Source organism: Heterodontus francisci, chromosome 42 (genome assembly GCF_036365525.1).
Source record: "Heterodontus francisci isolate sHetFra1 chromosome 42, sHetFra1.hap1, whole genome shotgun sequence".
Taxonomy (NCBI): Eukaryota; Metazoa; Chordata; class Chondrichthyes; order Heterodontiformes; family Heterodontidae; genus Heterodontus; species Heterodontus francisci.
The window spans coordinates 21,184,321-21,206,108 of record NC_090412.1 but is presented as its reverse complement, the minus strand read 5'-3'; the positions used below and the strand labels follow the sequence as shown (position 1 = coordinate 21,206,108).

Here is a 21,788-nt window from a genome sequence, read left to right as displayed (position 1 = left end):
TCCAGTCTGAGGAACACCGTTTACCACTACTCTGTTTCCTGGCACTCAGACAACTTTGTATCCATGCTGCCATTTTCCTATTTATTCCATGTGCTTCAACTTTGCCGACAAGCCTCTTATGCTGCACTTTATCAAACGCTTTTTGGAAGTCTATGTATATCACATTAACCACATCATCCCTCTGTGTTACCTCACCAAAAAACTCAATCAAGTTAGTTAAACACGATTTGCCTTTAACAAATCTGTGCTGGCTTTCCTTAATTAATTCCCACTTGCCCAAGCGACTGTTAATTTTGTCCCAGATTATTGTTTCTAAAAGCTCTCCCACCACTGAGGTTAAACAGTCTAGCCTGTAGTTGCTGGGTTTATCCTTACACCCCTTTTTGAACAAGAATGTAACATTTGCAATTCTCCAGTCCTCTGGCACCAACTCTGTATCTAAGGATTGCAAGATTATGACCATTACCTCTGCAATTTCCACCTTTACTTCCCTCAGCATTCTCGGATGCATCCCATCCAGCCCTGGTGACTTATCAACTTTAAGTACAGCCAGCCTTTCTAACACCTCCTCTTTATCAATTTTAGCCCATCCAGACTCTCAGCTACTTCCTCTTTCACTATGTCTTTGACAGCATCTTCCTTAGTAAAGACAGATAGATGCATTGTACTCATTTAGTACCTCTGCCGCACCCTCTGCCCCCATGCATATGTCCTCGTTTTGGTCCTTAAGCAGCTCTATCCCTCCTCTTGCTACCCTTTTACTATTTATATGACTATGGAAGACTTTCGGATTCTTTTTTATGTTAGCTGCTAGTCTCTTGTCATACTCCCCCTTTGTCTCTCTTTTTTCACTTCCCCTCTGAACTTTCTATATTCAGCCTGATTCTCATTTGTATTATCAACCTGACATTAGACATACAATCCCTTTTTCTGCTTCATCTTACTCTCTATCTCTTTCTTCATCCAGGGAGCTCTGGCTTTGGTTGCCCTACCTTTCCCCCTCGTGAGAATGCACCTCAACTGTACCCAAACTATTTCCTGTTTAAAGACAGCCCATTGTTACATGACATTTTTGCCTGTTAATCTTTGATTCCAATTTACCTGGGACAGATCTGTTCTCACCCCTCTGAAATTGGCCCCCTTCCAATTAAGTGTTTTTACTTTAGATTGCTCCTTGTCCTTTTTCATAAATAACCTAAACTTTATGATGCTATAATCACTGTTTGCTAAATGTTCCCTGACTGATACTTGACCCACCTCATTCCCCAGAACCAGATCCAGCAATGCCTCCTTCCTCGTTGGGCTGGAAACATACTGATCACTGAAATTCTCCTGCATGCACATCATAAATTTTCCCTCCTTTTGCCCTTTGCACTATTACTATCCCAGTCTATATTAGGCTAATTAAAGTCTCCCATTATCACTACTTTATAGTTTTTGCACCTTTCTGCAATTTCCCTGCAAATTTGTTCCTCTATATTTTTCCTACTATTTGGTGGCCTATAGAATACATCCAGTCGTGTAATGGCACCTGGAGTGTTCCTTCACTCTAACCAAATAGATTCTGTCTTTGACCCCTCCAGAGCATCCTCTCTCTCCAGCACTGTAGTATTATCTTTAATCAATACTGCCACCCCTCCTCCTTTCTTTCCTTAGCTGTCTTTCCTGAACACCTTGTATCCAGGAATATTTAATACTGTGTCCTGCCCTTTTATGAGCCAGGTCTCCAATATCGCCACAATATCATACTCCCATGTGGCTATCTGCACCTGCAGCTCACGAGCCTTATTTACCACACTCTGTGCATTCACATACTGCACAGTAAATCTAATTTAGATCTTATTTCATTCCCTCTTATTCTGACTGCACCTAATACCTTACTATTTCTTATTCTAGTGCTATCTGTCTCTCCCAGTTCTTTGTGCACCTTGTTTTTCCTCTCCAATGTTACTTCCTGGTTCCCATTCCCTTGCCAAGTTAGTTTAAACCCTTCCCAATAGCTCTAGCAAGTCGCCCCACAAGGACATTGGTCCCGGTTCTGTTCAGGTGCAAACCTTCTGGCCTGTACAGGTCCCATTTCACCCAGATACCTCCCTCCTGCACCATCTCTCCAGTCATGTATTCCCCTACTCTATCCTCTGATTTCTATACTCACTAGCTCGTGGCGCCAGGAGTAATCTGTAGATTACCACCTTTGAGGTCCTGTTTGCTAGTCTCTTTCCTAGCTCCCTAAAATCTGCTTGCAGGACCTCATCCCTCGTTCTACCAATGTTGTTGGTACCAATATGGACCACGACCTCTGGCTGTTCACCCTCCCCCCTCAGGGTGCTCTGCAGCCACTTAGTGACATCATTGACCCTGGCACCATGTGAGTGCCCTGCCATGCCTATATTCATTAGACTAACTAAACTTTAACAGAAATAAACTAAAGACTTATTAAAGAGTAATATAAAAAAAAACTCACCAGCTATTCACTAATAAGCACCTTCCATTGTGCTGACGTCACTTTAAGTTTTGTTTTACCTCTCTCCCTCCAGGCTCCGGCTGCTCGACTCAGCCTTAATTGGGGGTGATTTTAACTTAAGAGAGCTAATTTGATATCTTCCATTTTATATGATTTTATACTCCATAGCTGGAGTACTGTGTACATTTCTGGTCGCCACACAATAGGAAGGATGTGATTGCACTGGAGAGGGTGCAGAGGAGATTCACCAGGATGTTGCCTGGGCTGGAGCATTTCAGTTATGAAGAGAGACTGGATAGGCTGGGGTTGTTTTCCTTGGAGCAGAGAAGGCTGAGGGGGGACCTGATTGAGGTATACAAAATTATGAGGGGCATTGATAGGATAGATAGGAAGAAAGTTTTTCCCTTAGCGGAGGGGTCAGTAACCAGGGGGCATAGATTTAAGGTAAGGGGAGGAGGTTTAGAGGGGATTTGAGGAAAAATCTTTTCACCCACAGGGTGGTTGGAATCTGGAACACACTGCCTGAAGGGGTGGTAGAGGCAGGAACCCTCACAACACTTAAGAAGTATTTAGATGAGCACTTGAAACTCCATAGCATACAAGGCTACCGGCCAAGTGCGGGAAAATGGGATTAGATTGGATGGGTGCTTGATGATCGGCGCAGGCGTGTTGGGCCGAAAGGCTTGTAGAACTCTATGACTCTTGACTCTATATCATCACCCAGAGTTAAAACTACCCCATTAAGAGTCATGTCAGAGATACCCTCAGTTCCCATCACCTCCACACTACAGCCACAATCCCCATTTGTGCGCTAACGTCTATGAAGCTATAAACTGATGTGTGTGTGTGTGTGTGTTTGTGTGTGTCTGTGAATGTGAATGTAAAGCATATAAGTAGGTGCAACTCAACAGGATGTTTTTGCCAAATCGTTATCAATTATCAAGAACAAAGATAATGTTTAAAATTGATATTTTGATCCCTTTACTTCCTTTTCTTGGTTATAACCCTCCTCACTCTCTTTAGAACATCCTGTGCCACGGAGCAGCCCCTCACTGCGATAACGGGGTGCTGAATGGCTCACAGCTCTTCTGCCAATACTACCTCTTGTGTTGGCTGCTATGGGGATGCCATGAGGGTGGGGGAGGAGGTTAATGTTCCTATTTCCTTTCTGCCCTCTAAGAAACATGCCCTCAAGATGTGGGCAATGCTGGCACAGCCAAGTGCTCAGTGCCCATCCCTAGTTGTCCTTGAGAAGGTGCTGGTGAGCCATCTTGAACTGTTGCAGTCTGTGTGGTGCTGCCACAGTGGTGTTGGCTAGAGAATTCCAGCATATCGACCCGGCAAAGATAAAGCAACCAGGTCAAGATGGTGTGTGACTTGCAGGATACGTTGGCCTTCCGATGACGTTGCTGCTGTCGTCCTTCTTGGTGGCTGGGTCACGGATGAGGTGGGGGCTTTTGAAGTAAGTCTGGTGAGTTGTTGCAGTGCAACCTGTACCAGGAAGCTTACCTTCACACACAGAGCGATCATTAAGAGAATGAGTATCCAGGTAGGGTAATGGGGCTGGAATCACTCCAAAATACATTAAATTAAGGAGAGTTTAGGGCTGTGCTGGCTGGAATGAACTAAAATGGGCTTGTATTTTATGATCTCATGACACAAAGGACACCTGCGCAAGTTGTTTCCAAAGCCAGCTGCTCACTATTTACACAACTTATCAGCAATAGCTCCAGCATTACCAGCAAATATTTAACCCGTCAACAGTTTAATCACCAGTCAAAAACAAGGTGTTCAGCTTCTGCCGCCTTTATTTTGTGATTTCACTGCATTTCAATGTCCTGCCAACATGCATACCTGACACCGATGTCAAGTAATAACCCATTTATGCTGCATTATTGCTGCCTGCTTATATAAAGTCTGCTCACTGCTACCTGTCCCTCAACACGTTAGGATCCTGTCCTTGTAGCGATCTATCCAAGGGCTGGTACCTCCCATTGCTTTATCCCATCTCAGCCCTGCCCATGAAATCCAAGCATGACTCAGCCTGAGGAAAGGACAATTCCCAGGTCATCACTCAACAGGGAAGACACATGCCCGCCATTGAAGGTTGCCGGAGTGGGTGGCGAGGGTGAGGTAGGAAAAGTACAACTCCTGGTCTGCTGGGAGTAACAGCTCACCTCAGAGTTGCTTTCATCCCAATGTGAGTCTCACAGTCCTAGCCTGTTGAAGTTCCATTGAGCGCAGCTACAACTGATAAAACATCCCTTGCAGTAAAACTACTGCTGTTAGTTTCCAGGCAATCAACCTTCATCACTGCAAATAGAAGCCTTTTGGAACATCGCTATTGAGATGCAAGAAACCTTTAGGCAAGATGATTAGAGTGCAGCTAACACTCTGGCCCATTTGGAATGTGAGATCCTACTGCACTCTTATCACAGGATAGCTCCCTCACTTGGATCCAACATATTGTCCAGGAGTGTTTAGTTTGGTCAGATGGCAGCTAGTCTGTATTTATATATCATTTCTCCATACCTTACCATTTTAAGACACAAGCCTACAGTTACTTGTGAACAAATGTTACTCCAGACAGTGATCACTATGAGTGAATGCTTGTAGTTGAAGAGCTGGGGTGTAAAGGAATCCGCAATACCCCTTGCACTTTGATTGTAAACCTTTGAAACAGTTTAACCCAGTGAGGGGGAGGTGGCTGTAACTCGCAGACCTGCTTAATGCAGTACATTCGGAATGCGGAGCTGGCCTCTCTATCTTACCTGATCTGGTAAGGTCATTAAACTTCTTGAGGCACTGAGCTGCCATGTGTGGGGTCCTGGAGTTGCAACTCATTGCTCCGGCCACCGCCTTCCTATAGGTCTGAGCAGATCCCTTTGAAATCCTGCCTAAAACTTTAGTATAGCATCTTTCGCATCTTTGGGATGTCACAAGGCACTTCACACCCAAATCACAAACGTATTCACTGTTGCAATGTAGGAAAACATGGCAGGCAATTCACATACAACTAGGTCCAGATGATATAACTGACCAGATTATCCGTTTTTGGTGATTACAATTGAGGGATGAATGTTGGCCAAGGAATCGGGAGAACTTCCTATTCTTCTTCAAATAGTGCCTGGGATCATTTACATCCACCCGAGGGGGCAGACGAGGTTTTAGTTTAATGCAAATAATCGAAAAATTATTTCATACAAAACATTATTAGAAAAATCAGATATTGGAAACACCACAGGTAGAATTGAATCGCTGAATTTTATGGAAGGTATCAGAGCATTTTGAAAGGCAAAATAACTTTTCACTACGTTCTGTATCCTCTGGGAACTACCTGCACTGCTTAAAAGAAAGTGTTGAGCTTTCCTACTTTGTTCTAAGCTGCATTGGAACATTTCTTGATAATGGGAGTCATGGCGGTGGGGACAGCAGAGGGAGGGGTAGGGTGGTGGTGGTAGAGGGAGGGGGGTGGGGAAATGGCTGGATATTCCACTCTGAACCCAGCACTAGGGCATCCTCTTGTCCATGCAGGCCGCGTCGTACACAGCGTCACAGAACGCAATGTAGTTGACGTCGTCGCGGTTGCCAATCGTCACCCGGAATTTATGGCACAGGACACGGATGTCCTGCAAACTCAGCACGCTTTCCAGGTCCAGCTCTGTCAGCACGCGGTGGAACTGCGACTGCGTGACGCTGCCGATGTTCAGACGGTCGTAGTCCTCAAACAGGGGGAAGAGTTGCAATTGCTTCTTCCTCACCTGCCAACGAGAAACATTTCATTAATGTTCGGGGATCGGTCAAAGATCTCCAGTGCCCGTACTGGTGGCGGAAATAGGGTTGGCAACTCTGGCTGGACGTATTCCCGGAGGTGTCATCACATGAACTCCCGCCATGGCCCTACCTGGCCAAATAGCTTCTTCTGCTCCCCCTGCCCCTCATCTCCAATATTTTAATGGACAAAAATGTTCAAAGATGATGAGAAAAACGCAACTCTTTTTAATGACCCTATGATTTTTCTCCTTCGTCACTCACAGTGGTATCTCTCTAGAAATTAGCCCCAGTGCTTGGTTTGATTTATTGTGGCCTTATTACCCTGCTTAAGGAACATAGGATCAGGAGTGGGCCATTCAGCCCCTCTAGTCTGTCTGCCGGTCAATAAGATCATCTGTCTGCCTGCTTTGGCTCTCCCCTTGTCTAACAATGTGTGAGATGTCTGTGAATCTCAGTTTTGAAATTTTCAGTTGGCCCCCCCCCACCCCCCCCCCCCAGCCTCAGCAGCTTTCTGCGGGAGACAGTCCCAGATTTCCACTGGCCTTTGTGTGAAAAAGTGCTTCCTGACATCACTCCTAAGTTTACGCCTCTCGTTCTCAACTCTCGCAACTTAGGAAATAGCTCCTTATTTACCCTATCAACTCCTTTAATCATCTTAAATACTGCAATTAGATTACCCATGACTATTTTATGCTCAAGGAAGTACAAATCTAATCTATACAACCTGGCCTCACAATTTAACCCTTTCATTCCAGGTATAATTCTGGTGAATCGATGCTGCACTCTGTCTGAGGCCAATTTTTTCCTTCTGAGGTGCAGTGCCCAGAACTGAACACAGTAAACCAGAACTTCATCTAACTGTAGCTTGCTTGAAGGGGTGGAGCCGAGGGAGCTGGAGGCATTCTATTATCTGTAGCCAATTCATAAAACACTGAAAAACCAGTTTAGCTGAATTCCTCTGTGAGTTATCTTAAGGGTAGTGTCAGACATAACAAGCTTTAAGCAGTCAGGGAAACCCAAACTGTAGCAAGTCCAGAAATGATCAATAATTGTGTCTTTCTTTATTGAGGAGTGTGGGGATGATGCTTATTGTGCTGTAACCAGAGCACTGGAAAACCTGTAGGGAACATCACGATTTTCATAACCGTAAATAGTCTGTGGGTTATATGTTGTGCTGAATCGTTCTCAGTGGAGCAGCTACAGATCTGTCTACAAATAAGAACAGAACGTTCCGAAAATGGGTCATCAGCATCTGAAAGAGAACGATAGGCTGGATGTTTCTCCCTGTGGAGCCTCTTTCTCCCGGCACTACAGAAAGGGAAAGGGGGTAGCGGGTGTGTTAGATTGGACCACCAGCTCCATTAGTCTGTCCCTGCATTTCCCGGGCTTCTCTAAATGGGCAGAGCAAGATCTACGCATTAGAATGTTATCTAATGTTTCCCACCCAACCATCTTATTTTGCTCAGTATGATCAAGGACTACTCGCTTCCAGTGGTACTGGGTCATTCACCAGGACTCTCTCCCCCGCTGAGATCGAAGGGTCTGAGAGGACCCATATTGAGTTTTCTTTCCCCTTTCACCAGGGACCCAGATGTCCTTCAAACATTGGGACTTTCTCCAACAGCATCCAGAAGGCTCCGAGCCTGGTGGCCAGGCCTACAGCTATCTACACCTGACCTGCACTTTGCCCTTTCATCACAGTATGTGGAAGATGGCAAAGTCCAACAGAACTATCCTGAGATTGTGAATCCCGCTTCCTGCTGTTCCAAGATGGATGCAGCTTGGGAGCACCACTCTTTCATGTATTTGTTCTACGGATGTAGGCAACATTATTTATTACCTAGCTGGCCTGAGGACATTATAGAATCATAGAATGAAGACAGCACAGAAGGAGGTCATTCAGCCCTTTGTGTCTGTGCTAGCTCTCTGTAGGAGCAACTCACCTAGTCCCACTCACCCGCCTTTTTCCCATATCCCTGCAATTGTTTTTTTCTTCAGATAATTATCCAGTTCTCTTTTGAAGGCCTCGATCGAGTCTGCCACCACCACACTCTCAGGCAGTGCATTCTATATCCTAACCACTCGCTGTGTAAAAAACATTTTTCCTCATTGTCAACATTACTTCTTTTGCCAATCACCTTAAATTGGTCTCCTCTGGTTCTGGATTCTTCCGCCAATGGGAACAGTTTCTCCCTATCTACTCTGTGCAGACCCCTCATGATTTTTAAGAACCAGCCATGTAATGTGGGACTGGAATCATAGCTGGGCTAGGAATGGCTGTTCTCTCCCTGAAGGATTTTAGTGAACCAATTGGGTTTTTATTACAATCCAACAGAGCTCATGCCATTTTTCTGGTGCCAATCCACAAATTACCAGATTTATTAAATTCAACTACACATCGCACCACTGTGGGATTTGAACCCACGGCCTCTGTGCTGCAAGTCCAGTACGAGTACCACCAGGATACTGTACTCTCAATACCTCTGCTACCTTTGAGTGCTCATTAGCAAACCCCTCATGATGTGCTTACCTTTTCAGCCAGTCTGGCCAAGGCCTGCTGGTAAACAGTGACCTCCTCTGTAGACAGTGTGTTCAGTGTCCAATCCGCAGGTGGCTTGTACTGGGTTACCTATAGAATGGAAACATCAGTGACCAAACATCCTTAATATATTCACCATAAACCCAAGTTATTCCAGCACTGGTACTTCTAGTCAATGATAGTGGGATAGGAAGCAGATATCAATAGCTGACAAAAGGAATAGGAATATCATTCATACAGCAAATATATAAACAGCAGCAATCAAACACATATCAAAAGTCCTCCCAACCTGCAAACACAGTTATTATACACAATTTATTTTTCATTGAACCGTGTAAATAATTAAATGGCATTTTTACGAACATCTGATCGAATGATAGAAACTTGCAGCACACAAAGGAGGCCATTTGACCCATCCGGCCTGCGCTGGCTCTTTGCCTGTACCCCTGTAAGTTCCTCACACTCAAGTACTTGTTCAACTCCCTTTTAAAATCATTTATGGAATCAGCTTCCAACACCTTTTCAGGTAGAGCATTCCCGATCCCGACAACTCTCTGAGTGGAAAAATTCTACCCATCTCCCCTCTAGATCTTTTGCCAATGGTTTTAAATCTATGATCTCACAGAGGGAACAATTTTTCTCTATCTACTCTTTCAAAACCTATCATATTAAAACCTTTTATTAGGCGCCTTCTTAATCTGCTCTGTTCCAAGAAGAACAGGCCTAACTTTTCCAACCTCTCCTCATAACTGAAGACTCTCACCTGCTTCTTTTGTGAAGACAGATGCAAGGCACTCATTTTTGACTTTAGCCAGGTCCTCTCTGTCTCTCCATCAATGATAGGCTCAATAGTCCTTAATAAGCTGACCTCTTACACTTTAAATGCTCATAAAACATTTTAGGGTTCAATTTAATGTTGCCCGCTAATCTTTTCTTGTACCCTCTCTTTGCTTTCTATATTAATATTTCCAATCCGCTCCTGTACTTTACGTAACCTCCCATGTTATTAAAGGAACCTTGCTCCTGACATTTGTCATAAGCCTTCTTTTTCTGTTTTATTTTAACCTTTATTTCCTTTGTCATCCAGGGTGCATTCACTTTGGATGCTCTACCTTGCTCTTAGTTTGGACTTGAACTATCTCTTCTCTGAAAGCTCTCCATTGCTCTGTTACTGCTTTATGCAGCAATCACCTTTTCCAATCTTCCTGTGCTGGGTCCCTTCATAATCCCTGAAATTAGCTCTTCCCCAGTTGATCATTTTTACTTTCGATATCTTCTGGTCTCTTTCCATAATTACTCTAAACCACATTTTTCCAGTTCTGATGAGAGATCGTCGATCTGAAACGTTAACTCTGTTTCTCTCTCCACAGATGCTGCCAGACCTGCTGAGTATTTCCAGCACTTTCTGTTTTTTCTTTATTTCAGATTTCCAGCATCCATAGTATTTTGCTTTTGTCTAAACAGAGTTATGTTATGATCACTCCTCCACTTGCCCTACTTCATTTTCCAGATCTAGGTCCAGCACTGCTTCCTTCCTTATTGGACAGGAGACTTACTGATTGAGAAAGTTCTCACCGACACATATCAGAAATTTTTCTCCTTCGCCACACTCAATAGCATGTTTTTCCCAGTCTATATTAAAACAATTAAAGTCTCTTAATATTACTACCTTATTTTTGTTGCACATCTTTGAAATTTGCCAACAAATTTCCTCATAGAATCATAGAAAGTTTACAGCACAGAAAGAGGCCACTTGGTCCATTGTGTCTGTGCCGGCCGGAAAATGAGCCCATTTAATCCCACCTTCCAGCATTTGGTCTGTAGCCCTGCAGATTACGGTATTTGAGGTGCATATCTGGACACCTTTTGAATGAGTTGAGGGTCTCTGCCTCAACTACCCTTTCAGGCAGTGAGTTCCAGATCCACACCACCCTCTAGGTGAAAAATCTTTTCCTCATCTCCCCTCTAATCTTTCTACCAATCACTTTCAATCTATTTCCCCTAGTCACTACCTCTCTGCTGAGGTAAATAGGCCCTTCACCTCTACTCTATCCAAGCCCCTCATAATTTTGTACATTTCAGCCTCCTCTGTTCCAAGGAGAACAACCTCAGCCTATCCAATCTTTCCTCATTGCTGCATTTTTCCAGTCTCGGCAACGTCCTCATAAATCTCCTCTGTCCCCTCTCTAGTGCAATTACATCCTTTCTGTAATGTGGTGACCAGAACTGCACACAGTACTCAAGTTGTGGCCGAACTAATGATTATACAGTTCCAGCATAACCTCCCTGCTCTTAAATTCTATACCTCGGCTAATAAAGGAAAGGATTCCATATGCTTTCTTAACCACCTTATCGACCTGTCCTGCTACCTTCACGGATCTGTGGACATTCACTCCAAGGTCACTCACTTCCTCTACACATCCTCTAGGGGCGGCACAGTGGCGCAGTGGTTAGCACTGCAGCCTCACAGCTCCAGGGACCCGGGTTCGATTCCGGGTACTGCCTGTGTGGAGTTTGCAAGTTCTCCCTGTGTCTGCGTGGGTTTTCTCCGGGTGCTCCGGTTTCCTCCCACAAGCCAAAAGACTTGCAGGTTGATAGGTAAATTGGCCATTATAAATTGTCACTAGTATAGGTAGGTGGTAGGGAAATATAGGGACAGGTGGGGATGTTTGGTGGGAATATGGGATTAGTGTAGGATTAGTCTAAATGGGTGGTTGATGTTCGGCACAGACTCGGTGGGCCGAAGGGCCTGTTTCAGTGCTGTATCTCTAATCTACTCTTAGAATCTATCTCCTCTTCACTGTTTGGTACTCTATAAAAAACTCCCAACAATGTAACAACTCCCCCTCTATTCCTTAATTCAAGCCAAATTTTCAGTCCTAGAGACGTCTAGTAAATCCCGTCTCTTTGGAACTTTATATCATCCTTAATCAGTACTGCTGTGCCCCCTTCTCTTCTTCCTTCTCTATCATTCCTCAATACTTACTATCCAGGAATATTAAGAACCCATTCCTGACTTTGTTTGAGTCATGTCTCTGTTAATGCAACTACGTTGTAATCCCATGTGGCAACTTGTGCCTGCAACTCAACAACCTTATTAGTTCCACCATAGACAGTGACGTACATACAATACCTTGTTCAACAATTTTGCTATTCTCCTTCACCTGTTCCCTGCAATTTTGGGCATGTTTCTAATTATACTGCTGTTTGATATCTCCCTGATCACATGGCTGCTCCTTTCTGCTATTTTCAGGTTCCCCTCTCCTTGCCAAATTATTTTGAACCTTCCCTGACAGTCCTAGTTAATCTTTCAGCGAGAACATTGGTCTCTGCTGAACCTTTCCTATTAAGAGGTCATTTAAAAACAAACATTTAAAAATCTAAAATTAAAAAATATTAAAGAACAAACAAATATAACTCTTCCCCGACCTGCAAACACTACCAACGTTGAGTGACTTTTGGTCTTCTTCTTACTTTGTACCAATGGCATTAGTCTGAGCTGCTACTTTTGCATTGATTTACTGCATTTAACACAAGAATAGCATAACTTGCAGCATTCAAAACAGTTTGTAAAGTACAGCTTGAAGGCTCTCCACTTCCTCCTTGAACAGAGTCCCATCCAGTCCCCATCCACCACCACCCTCCTCCGCCTGGTTGACCTTGTTCTCATATTGAACAACTTCTCCTTCAAATCCACTCACTTCCTTCAAGTAAAAGGCTATGTGAACCTGTAGGGTCCTAGCTATGCCTGTCTTTTTGTGGTAATGTGAAACATTCCTTTTTCCAGTCCTACTCAGGCCTCCACCCTCACCTCTTCTTCTGGTATATTGATGACTGTATCAGTGCTGTTTTCTGCACTTACCCTGAACTGGAAAATTTTGTCTACTTTGCTTCCAATTTCCATCCATCCCTCACCTTCTCATGGTCCATCTCAAACTCTTCCTTTCCTTTCATCAACTTCTCTGTCTCCATTTCTGGGGATAGGCTATCAGCCAACGTTTACTATAAGCCCATTGATTCCCACAGCTACCCTTGACTACACTTCCTCCCACCCCCCTACTTCCTGTAAGGACTCGATTCCATTCTCCCAATTTCTCCATCTCCGTCATATCTCTTCTGACAATGTCACTTTCTGTACCATTACTTCCGATACGGCTTCCTTTTTCCTCAACCGAGGATTCCCCTCCACCATGGTTGACAGGGCCCGCGACTGTGTCCGTTCCATTTCCTGCACATCTGCTTTCATTCCTTCCAGTCCCTCCCAGAACCACGATAGGTTTTCCCTTGTCCTTACTTTCCATCCCACCTGCCTGTGTATTCAACGGATTATCCTCCACCATTTCCGCCACCTCCAGTGTGATGCCATCACCAAATACATCTTTCCCTCCCCTTTCAGCATTGCGAAGGGACCATTCCCTCCATAACACCCTACTCCTCGTTCACCCCAAACATCCCCGCCCCTTCCCATGGATCTTTCCATGCAAGCACAGGAGATATAACACCTAAGCTTTTACCTCCTCCCTTCTCTCCGTCCAGGGCCCCAAACACTTCTGCAGGCGAAACAGCGAAATACTTGTACTTCTCTCAATTTACTATATTCACAGCTCACAATGCAGTCTTCTTTGCACTGGGAGACCACATGCAGATTGGGTAATCCTTTTGCGGAACCTCCGTTCAGTCTGCAAGTGTGACTCCTGTCACTTGTCATTTTAATTCTCTATCCCACTCTGACCTCTCTGACCTTGGCCTCCACTGTTCCAATTAAGCTTAATGTAAACTCGAGGAGCAGCACCTCATCGTTTGATTGGGCACTTTACAGCCTCTGGACTCCGCACTAAGTTCAACAATTTCAGATCCTAACCTCTGCTCCCATTTTTTCAGACAGCAGCTGTTGGTGATGACTCTGCTATTGCCATTTACACCTCCTCTAGACCCATCTTTTCTTTCTTTACTTGTTCCATTACCATCTTCATTTGTCATGCACCATCATCCCTTCTGCCATTTAATTTTTCTTGCCTTCCACCCTATCACAGATTCCACCCCTTCCTCTGCCTCTGCACTTGCTTAAAAACCTGTTACACGTCTATCGTTTGGCAGTTCTGACAAAAGGTCATTGACCTGAAACGTTAACTCTGTTTCCCTCTCTGCAGATGCTGCCATGCACTCACACTTTACTTCAAGAAAAAAAATTTGCATTTCTATAGCGCCTTTCACAAGCTCAGGCCATCCCAAAGTGCTTTACAGCCAATCAAATACTTGTTGAAATGTAGTCACTATAGTAATGTAGTAAGTGCAGCAACCAGCTTGTGCACAGCAAGGGCCCACAAATGGCAATGTCTAGATAATCTGTGTTAGTTTATTGGTTTATTGGCCAGAAGCTCATCTTCGAAATGGCGGCACTGGGTCTTTTATGTCCAATGGAGAGGGCTTCGGTTTAATGTCCCATCTGAAAGTTGGCACCTCCAACAGTATAGCACTCCCTCTGTACTGCGCTTCAGTGTCCACCCGGATTTCACGCTCAAACCTCTGGAGTGGGGCTTGAGCCTACAAACTTCTGACTTAGCGGACCAACTGACCCAGAGCCAACACCTGAAGCTGGAATCCAGAGTCAGGTCCCAATCTGGTGCCAGAATGAAGTGGAGTGGCTGTCCCTGGAGGAGGTAGTCACATTCCTCTTTGATCTCAAGTCAGTTCGGGCTTTAACACCTGAAACCAAGGTACAATTTATGTTGGGTTAGCGCCATACTCCTCCTTCCAGAGGCGAGAATCAGATTGTGGGCTCAATTTTAACCACCATTGGAAATTGGCAGGCCATTAAACTTTCTCAGGTGACTTGCTGCCGATGCCCTGCCTGGAACGCACCAAGTGGAATTTTAACTTGCTCTTCTGAGCAGGCAGCAACGGCGGCCACCTAAAGCCGGCCCTTCTTTAAATGAGCAAATCAGGGTCTGATGATGTCATTGTGATGGAGCGTGATTTTAACTCTGACCTGAGTGCGGATGTCGCTGTGACGACCCAGCCAGGTAAAGAGGATGGGGAGCAGAAAATTCCATTCACAGCACAGTCGGCTTCCATTGCCCTGGTCCGCCTCCCATAGAAACATAGAAAATAGGAACAGGAGTAGGCCATTTGGCCCTTCGAGCCTGCTCCGCCATTCATTATGATCATGGCTGATCATCCAACTCTGTAACCTGTTCCCGCTTTCGCCCCATACCCTTTCATCCCTTTAGACCCAAGAGCTATATCTAACTCCTTCTTGAAAACATACAATGTTTTGGCCTCAACTGCTTTCAGTGGTAGTGAATTCCACAGGCTCACCACTCTCTGGGTGAAGAAATTTCTCCTCATCTCAGTCCTGAAAGGTTTACCCCGTATCGTTAGACTATGACCCCTGGTTCTGGACTCCCCCACCATCGGGAACATCCTTCCTCTGTCACGCATTGTGAATCCTCCCTGAACTCCTGCACCCACCACTTACCTGAGTGCCAGAGGTGAACTGGAATTATCACAGGCTGGCAGCAGTGTCCTGCCCATTTACTGCCACAAAAGGTGGGTAGTGGCAAGTTACTGAGGTCTGCAGGTTAAGATGGGCATGGTATCATTCCGACACTGGTGGCTCTGAATCTAAATGACTCTGATGCTGTCTGTTGGAATCCTCAGGCAGTTAAAATTACCCTCAAGATGGTGTCCTTTTGCTGCTACGTATTTTAGGGGTTCGGGTAACAGTGATGTTTGCCCCCCGCCATTCTCCTGCAGATGTTGATTGTCGAGGGTACCATTTCCTGGGCATTAGTTGTCCTCAGTGCTTCATCCATTGGGCACACACTGTGTGTGAGCCCAGTCGATCTGAAGGGCCAATTTTCTGTGTTTGCCCTAGCGCGGGAAGCCTTGCCGGCTGGCACCATCTGTAGGGAAATCATGGGCAGGGCTGCCCATGGCTCTTCGGCCATAGTGGGCATCATGCTGGCTATTTCCTGATATGGGGCAACTGGTGGAGGAGGCCTGCAACAGGCATTGCAAACTGGGCAGATCAGCTCTTGTGTATCAGCAGGCTATTGCACTGAAAAGGAATGATTGCCAGGCCAGAGTCTGTCCTGTGCCATTGATGCATGTGAATACAGATCCACATGTGATCTCACTCATACACATACATACAGATATACACATGCATAGACAAAGAGATATGCATACGTTCACACATACACTTATGCACACACACACAAATACACATAGCCATATACACACAGACACAAACACATACACACCTATATACAAAATGAGTGAGAACCCTGGCTGATTCCACAACCCACCACCCCCTCCCGCCTCAGCAAAAAGATACTGAGACAAAATGTGAACTAGCAACTGAACTCAGTGGTGAGGGTCTCTGTTAACAGTTAAACATGGAGCAATTAGCTTCAAAGGAAAGGTTCTGGAGCAATATTTCCTCTGTGAACTTTACACACAAGCATGAAGAATTTGTTTATGATTCTACTGTAATGAGCTAATGGGGTAAATCCCTCAGCCTGAGAACCAATGAACTTTACGTGATATTTTATACCTCCAGTAAGAGATGTGAACCAAGATTTGTTAAGGCCACTGACCATACCTCTGCTAGAGGAAACTTCTCAAGATGGTCAAGTGTAAAAATAGATTCAATTTCTGCGATGAACAGTTTATAATCAACAAAGTCTGGTTTCTCACAGGATTCGTACCTGAAAAACAAAAGAATGTGCACAATGTGAATTTACACACAGATCTCCCATTAATGCTGAAAAACACTGCAAATGGTTTCCTTCATTTTAATTATTCATAATCTAGTCTGGAATGTGGAATAATGTTTGCAATAATATTAACGATAGCTTATTGTAGTTAGCAATGTAGGATAATATTTAGAGTAGTTTCCAATATTAGATAATGTTTTCAATAGTTTGAATGTGAGATAATGTTTATCTAATGTCGAATTTGCAACAGTTTGTAATGTAGAACATTACCTTCCTCCAAAGAAAGGGTGAAGAAATAATGAAAAAACTTGCATTTATATAGCACCTTTCATGGTTTCAGGATGTCCCAATGGGTTTTGCAGCCAATGAAGTACTTTTTGAAGTGTAGTCACTGTTGTAATGTAGGAGAAACAGCAGACAATTTGCACACAGAAAGCTCCCACAAACAGTAATGAGATAATGACCAGGTAATCTGTTTTTAGTGATGTTGATTGAGGGATAAATATTGGCCAGGACACCTGGGCAGAACTTCCCTGCTCTTCTTTGAATAAATACATGGGTTCTTATCGAGTCATGGAGTTATAATGTCAAAGAAGGCCATTCAGCCTACTGAGTCCATGCCAGCTCTCTATAGAGCATTCCAATCAGTCCCATTGCCCCGCTCTATCCCAGTAAACCTGCAAGTTTATTTCCCTCAAGTGACCATCCAATTTCCTTTTCAAGTCATTCATTGTCTCTGCTACCATCGCCCTCGTAGGCAGCTAGTTCCAGGTCATTACCACTCACTGGGTAAAAAAGTTCTTCTTCACATTCCTCCCTGTATCTTTGGCCCAAAAATTTAAATCTTTATCCCCTAGTCCTTGTACCATCAGCTGATGGGAACCGCTTTTCTTTGTCCACCTTATTTAAACCTGTCATAAACTTGTACACCTCTATCAGATCTCCCCTCAATCTCCTTTGCACCAAGGAGAACAACCCCAGCTTCTCCAACCTAACCTTGTCGACAAAACCCCTCATCCTTGGAACCATTCTGGTAAATCTTCTCTGCACCCTCTCAAGAACCGTTATGTCCTTCCTAAAGTGTGGTGACCAGAACTGGGCACATTACTGTAGTTGAGGCCTAACCAGAGATTTATAAAGGTTCAACCTAACTTCCTTGCTTTTGTACTCAATACTTCTATTTATGAAGTCTGAGATCCCATTTGCCAGCCACTCTTGCAAAGTTATAGCTCATGAATAAAAGGGACAGTAGCAACATGGATATGGAATTGGCTGAGTGACAGGAAACAAACAGTAGTGGTTAATGGATTTTTTTCTGGATTGGAGGAAGGTTTGTAGTGGAGTTCCCCAGGGGTCAGTGTTAGGACCCTTGCTTTTCCTGATATATATTCATGACCTAGACCTTGGTGTACGGGACATAATTTCAAAGTTTGTGGATGATACAAAACTTGGTAGCATTGTGAATTGTGAGGAGGATAGTGTAGAACTTCAAAAGGACACAGACAAGTTGGTGGAATGGGCAGACAGGTGGCAGATGAAGTTCAATGCAGAGAAATGTGAAGTGATATATTTTGGTAGGAAGAACAGGTAGGAGGAACAATATAAAATAAAGGGTACAATTCAAAAGGGGGTGCAGGAGCAGAGGGACCTAGGTGTATGTGTGCATAAGTCATTGAAGGTGGCAGGACAGGTTGAGAGAGCGGTTAATAAAACATACAGTACCTTGGGCTTTATTAATAGAGGCATAGAGTATAAGAGCAAGGAGGTTATGTTGACCTTATATAAGACACTTGTTTGACCTCAGCTGGAGTATTGCATCCAGTTCTGGGTGCCACACTTTAGGAAAGATGTGAGGGTGTTGGAGAGAGTACAGAGAGATTCACGAGGATGGTTCCAGGGATGGGGAACTTCAGTTATGAAGATAGATTGATAGACGTTAGGACTGTTTTCCTCAGAGAAGAGAAGGCTGAGAGGTGATTTGATAGAGGTATTCAAAATCATGAGGGGTCTGGACAGAGTAGATAGGGAGAAACTGTTCCCACTCATAAAAGGATCGAGAACGAGAGGGCACAGATTTAAAGTATTTGGTAAGAGAAGCAAAAGTGACATGAGGAAAACCTTTTTCACGCAGCAATTGGTTAAGGTCTGGAATTGCTGCCTGAGAACCTGGTGGAGGCAGGTTCAATTGAAGCATTCAAAAGGGAATTAGACAGTTATATGAAAAGGAAGAATGTGCAGGGTTACATGGAGAAGGCAGGGGCATGGCATTAAATAAATTGCTCTTTCGGAGAGCCGGTGTAGACATGATGGGCTGAATGGCCACCTTCTGCACTATAATGATTCTGTAATTCGGTGATTTATTCTAGACAGCATTTTCATGAACCCACCCATGATGGTAAGATGACTGGCCCGGCCCTGGCAAGCTCTCCAGGCCCATAACCAGCTCACTCTCCTGCACCTTGGTCTCCCTCATTGTCCAAATATCTCACTGGCACAGACACAATAATGGGCAGACAAGCACTGGCCAGTCCTAATTGGTTTTGTTACAGAAGCTCTTCCCCCCTTTTTGTTTTGAGGCAGGTTCAATTGAAGCATTCAGAAGGGAATTAGACTGTTATATGAGAAGGAAGAATGTACAGGGTTGGGGGAGAAGGTGGGCGAATGGCACTAAGTGAATTGCTCTTTCGGAGAGCAAACACAATGGGACGAATGGCCTCCTTCTGCACTGTAACAATTCTGTGATTGTGTAATTTGTCCTGCCACCTTCAAAGATCTATGCACATGAGCTCCCAGGTCCCTCTGTTCCTGTACACTCTTTAGAAACGTGCCATTAAGTCTAAATTGCCTCTCTCTATCCCTTCTGCCAAAATGCATCACCTCACACTTCTATGTATTAAATTCCATATGCCACTTGTCAACCCATTCTGCTAGCCTTTCTATGTCCTCTTGCAGTTGATTGGTATCATCCTCACAGTCTGCCACACCTCCAAGTTTGGTATCATTGGCAAATTTCAAAATTTTACTCTGTATTCCAATATCAAAGTCATTTATATACAGTAGTCCTCTCACTGAATCTTGGAGAACACCACTATCTATCATCCTCCAATCTGAAAAGGAACCATTTACCACAACTCACTGTTTTCTGAATTTAAGACTATTTTTTTTTAATCTAAGCTGACACTGACCCTTCTATTCCATGAGCCTCGACTTTGTTAACCAGACTTCTATGTGGTACCTTGTCAAGCACTCTCTTAAAATCACATAGACAACATCCACTGCATTTCCTTCATCAACCTTCTCTGTTACTTTATCAAAAAATCAATTAGATTAGTCAAGCACAATCGACCATTTTCAAATCCGTGCTGGTTCTCCTTAATAACCTCAAAGCTCTCCCAGTGCCTGTTGATATTTTTCATGATTATTGTTTCTAAAACCTTACCCAACGCTGATGTTAAACTGACCAGTCTGTAATTACTCGGAATGTCCTTACACCCTTTCTTGAATAAGGGTGTCACATTTACTACTCTCCAATCCTCTGGCAACACCCCTGTATCTTGGGAATATTGGAAGATTATGGCAAGCCCTTCCACTATCTCCACTTCCACTTCCTTTAGCAACCTGGGATGCAAGCTATCTGGACCAGGTGACTTATCCACTCTTATCATAGCCAGCCTTTCCTGTACATCCTTCCTATCAATTTTCACCCCATTATTACCTCTAATATCTCCGTTTCTACCAATATTTTGTCAGCATCCTCTTCCTTAGTAAACACCAATGCAATGCACTCATTAAGTATTCCAGCCTTGCCCTGTGCCTCTAAGCATATATCACCCTCCTTGTCCCTAATAGAAACCACTCTGCCTCTTACTACCCACTTACTGTTTACATGCTGGTAGAAGATTCTTGGATCCCTTTTATGTCAAATGCCATTCTATTCTCATATTCTTTCTTTGTCAGTCTTATTTTGCTCTTCACTTTCCTCTCAACTTATTGTACTTGGCCTGGTCATCATATTCTCCATCTCTTGTCATCCAAGGAGACCTGGCTTTGGTTCCCTTACCTTTTGCCCTTATTGGAATGTACCTAGCCTGTACCTGAAATATCTCCTCCGTGAAAATTGTTATGTTACAGTTTTTCCTGTCTTTGATTACATTTTATCCTGGCTGGATCTCCTCACATCCCATTGAAGTTAGCCCTCTTCCAATTTAGATGTTCCACTTTAGATTGTTCCTTGCTCATCTCCATTACTAATATAAACCTTATGATATGATGATCACTCTTAGCCAAGTGTTTCTCCACAGACACTTGATCCTCCTCACCTCCCAACACCAGTTCCAGCAGTGCCTCCTTCCTCGTTGGACTGAGAACATACTTGTGAAGGAAGTTCTCCTGAACACATTTCAGAAATTCCTCCCCCTCCTTATTCTTTACTCTAACATTATCACAACTGATATTTGGGTAATTAAAGTTCCCCAATATCACCACTCTAGAGTTTGTGCACATTTATTTTTATTTATTTAGAGATACAGCACTGAAATAGGCCCTTCGGCCCACCGAGTCTGTGCCGGTGATTTCCCTGCAGATTTTCTCCACTATCTCTCTCACTATCTGGAGGCCTAAAGAATACCCTCAGTGACACGATCATACCCTTTTTATTTTTCAATTCTAACCAAATGGATTTTGTCTTTGCCCCCTCAAGGATATCCTCCCTTTCCAACACTACAATGTCTTCCCAAATCAGCACTGTCACCCTACCCCACTTTTTTCTTTCCCTCTCTTTTCTGAACGCATTGTATCCTTGAATATTAAGTGCCCGTCCTCATAATTTTTAAACCGCGTTTCCATTATTGCCACAATAATCATATTCCCGCACAGCTATTTGTGCTTGTAGCTCACCAACCTTATTCACCGCACTTTGTGCATTTACATACATGCATTCTAAACCTGTCTTTGTATTCCTCACAGTCCCTCTTAGTCTACTCCTACCTAATATGGTCCTACTTCCTTCTCTAGTACTATCCAACACTCTCACTCCTTTCTGCACATTCTTCTTTTCTACTTCTATATGCTGGTGCACTTGAGAGGGCAGACGAGGCCTCGGTTTAATATCTCATTCGAAAGGCAGCACCTCTGACGGTGCAGCACTCCCTCAGTACTGCATTGGAGTGTCAACCTGGATTGTATGCTCAAGTCTCTAGAGTGGAGCGCGAAGCCACATCCTGCTGACTCAGAGATGAGAGTGCTACAAGCTGAGCTGTAGCTAACACTCCAAATCATAGCGAGACAATAA

At 44.0% G+C, this 21,788-nt stretch overlaps 1 protein-coding gene across 1 annotated transcript in view; it reads right to left on the bottom strand.

Moving 5' to 3' along the window:
- Window positions 1–4,269: 4,269 nt before the first annotated feature.
- Window positions 4,270–21,788, bottom strand: part of LOC137355347 (uncharacterized) — a 57,056-nt gene continuing 39,537 nt past the window's right edge. Inside the window, exons 14-16 of the mRNA XM_068020341.1 lie at window positions 16,384–16,489; window positions 8,769–8,867; window positions 4,270–6,225 (exon numbers count right to left, since the gene is read on the bottom strand). Of these exons, the coding sequence (XP_067876442.1) occupies window positions 5,974–6,225; window positions 8,769–8,867; window positions 16,384–16,489 (457 nt within the window). The 3' untranslated portion in view covers window positions 4,270–5,973. The remainder of the gene's footprint in view (window positions 6,226–8,768; window positions 8,868–16,383; window positions 16,490–21,788) is intronic.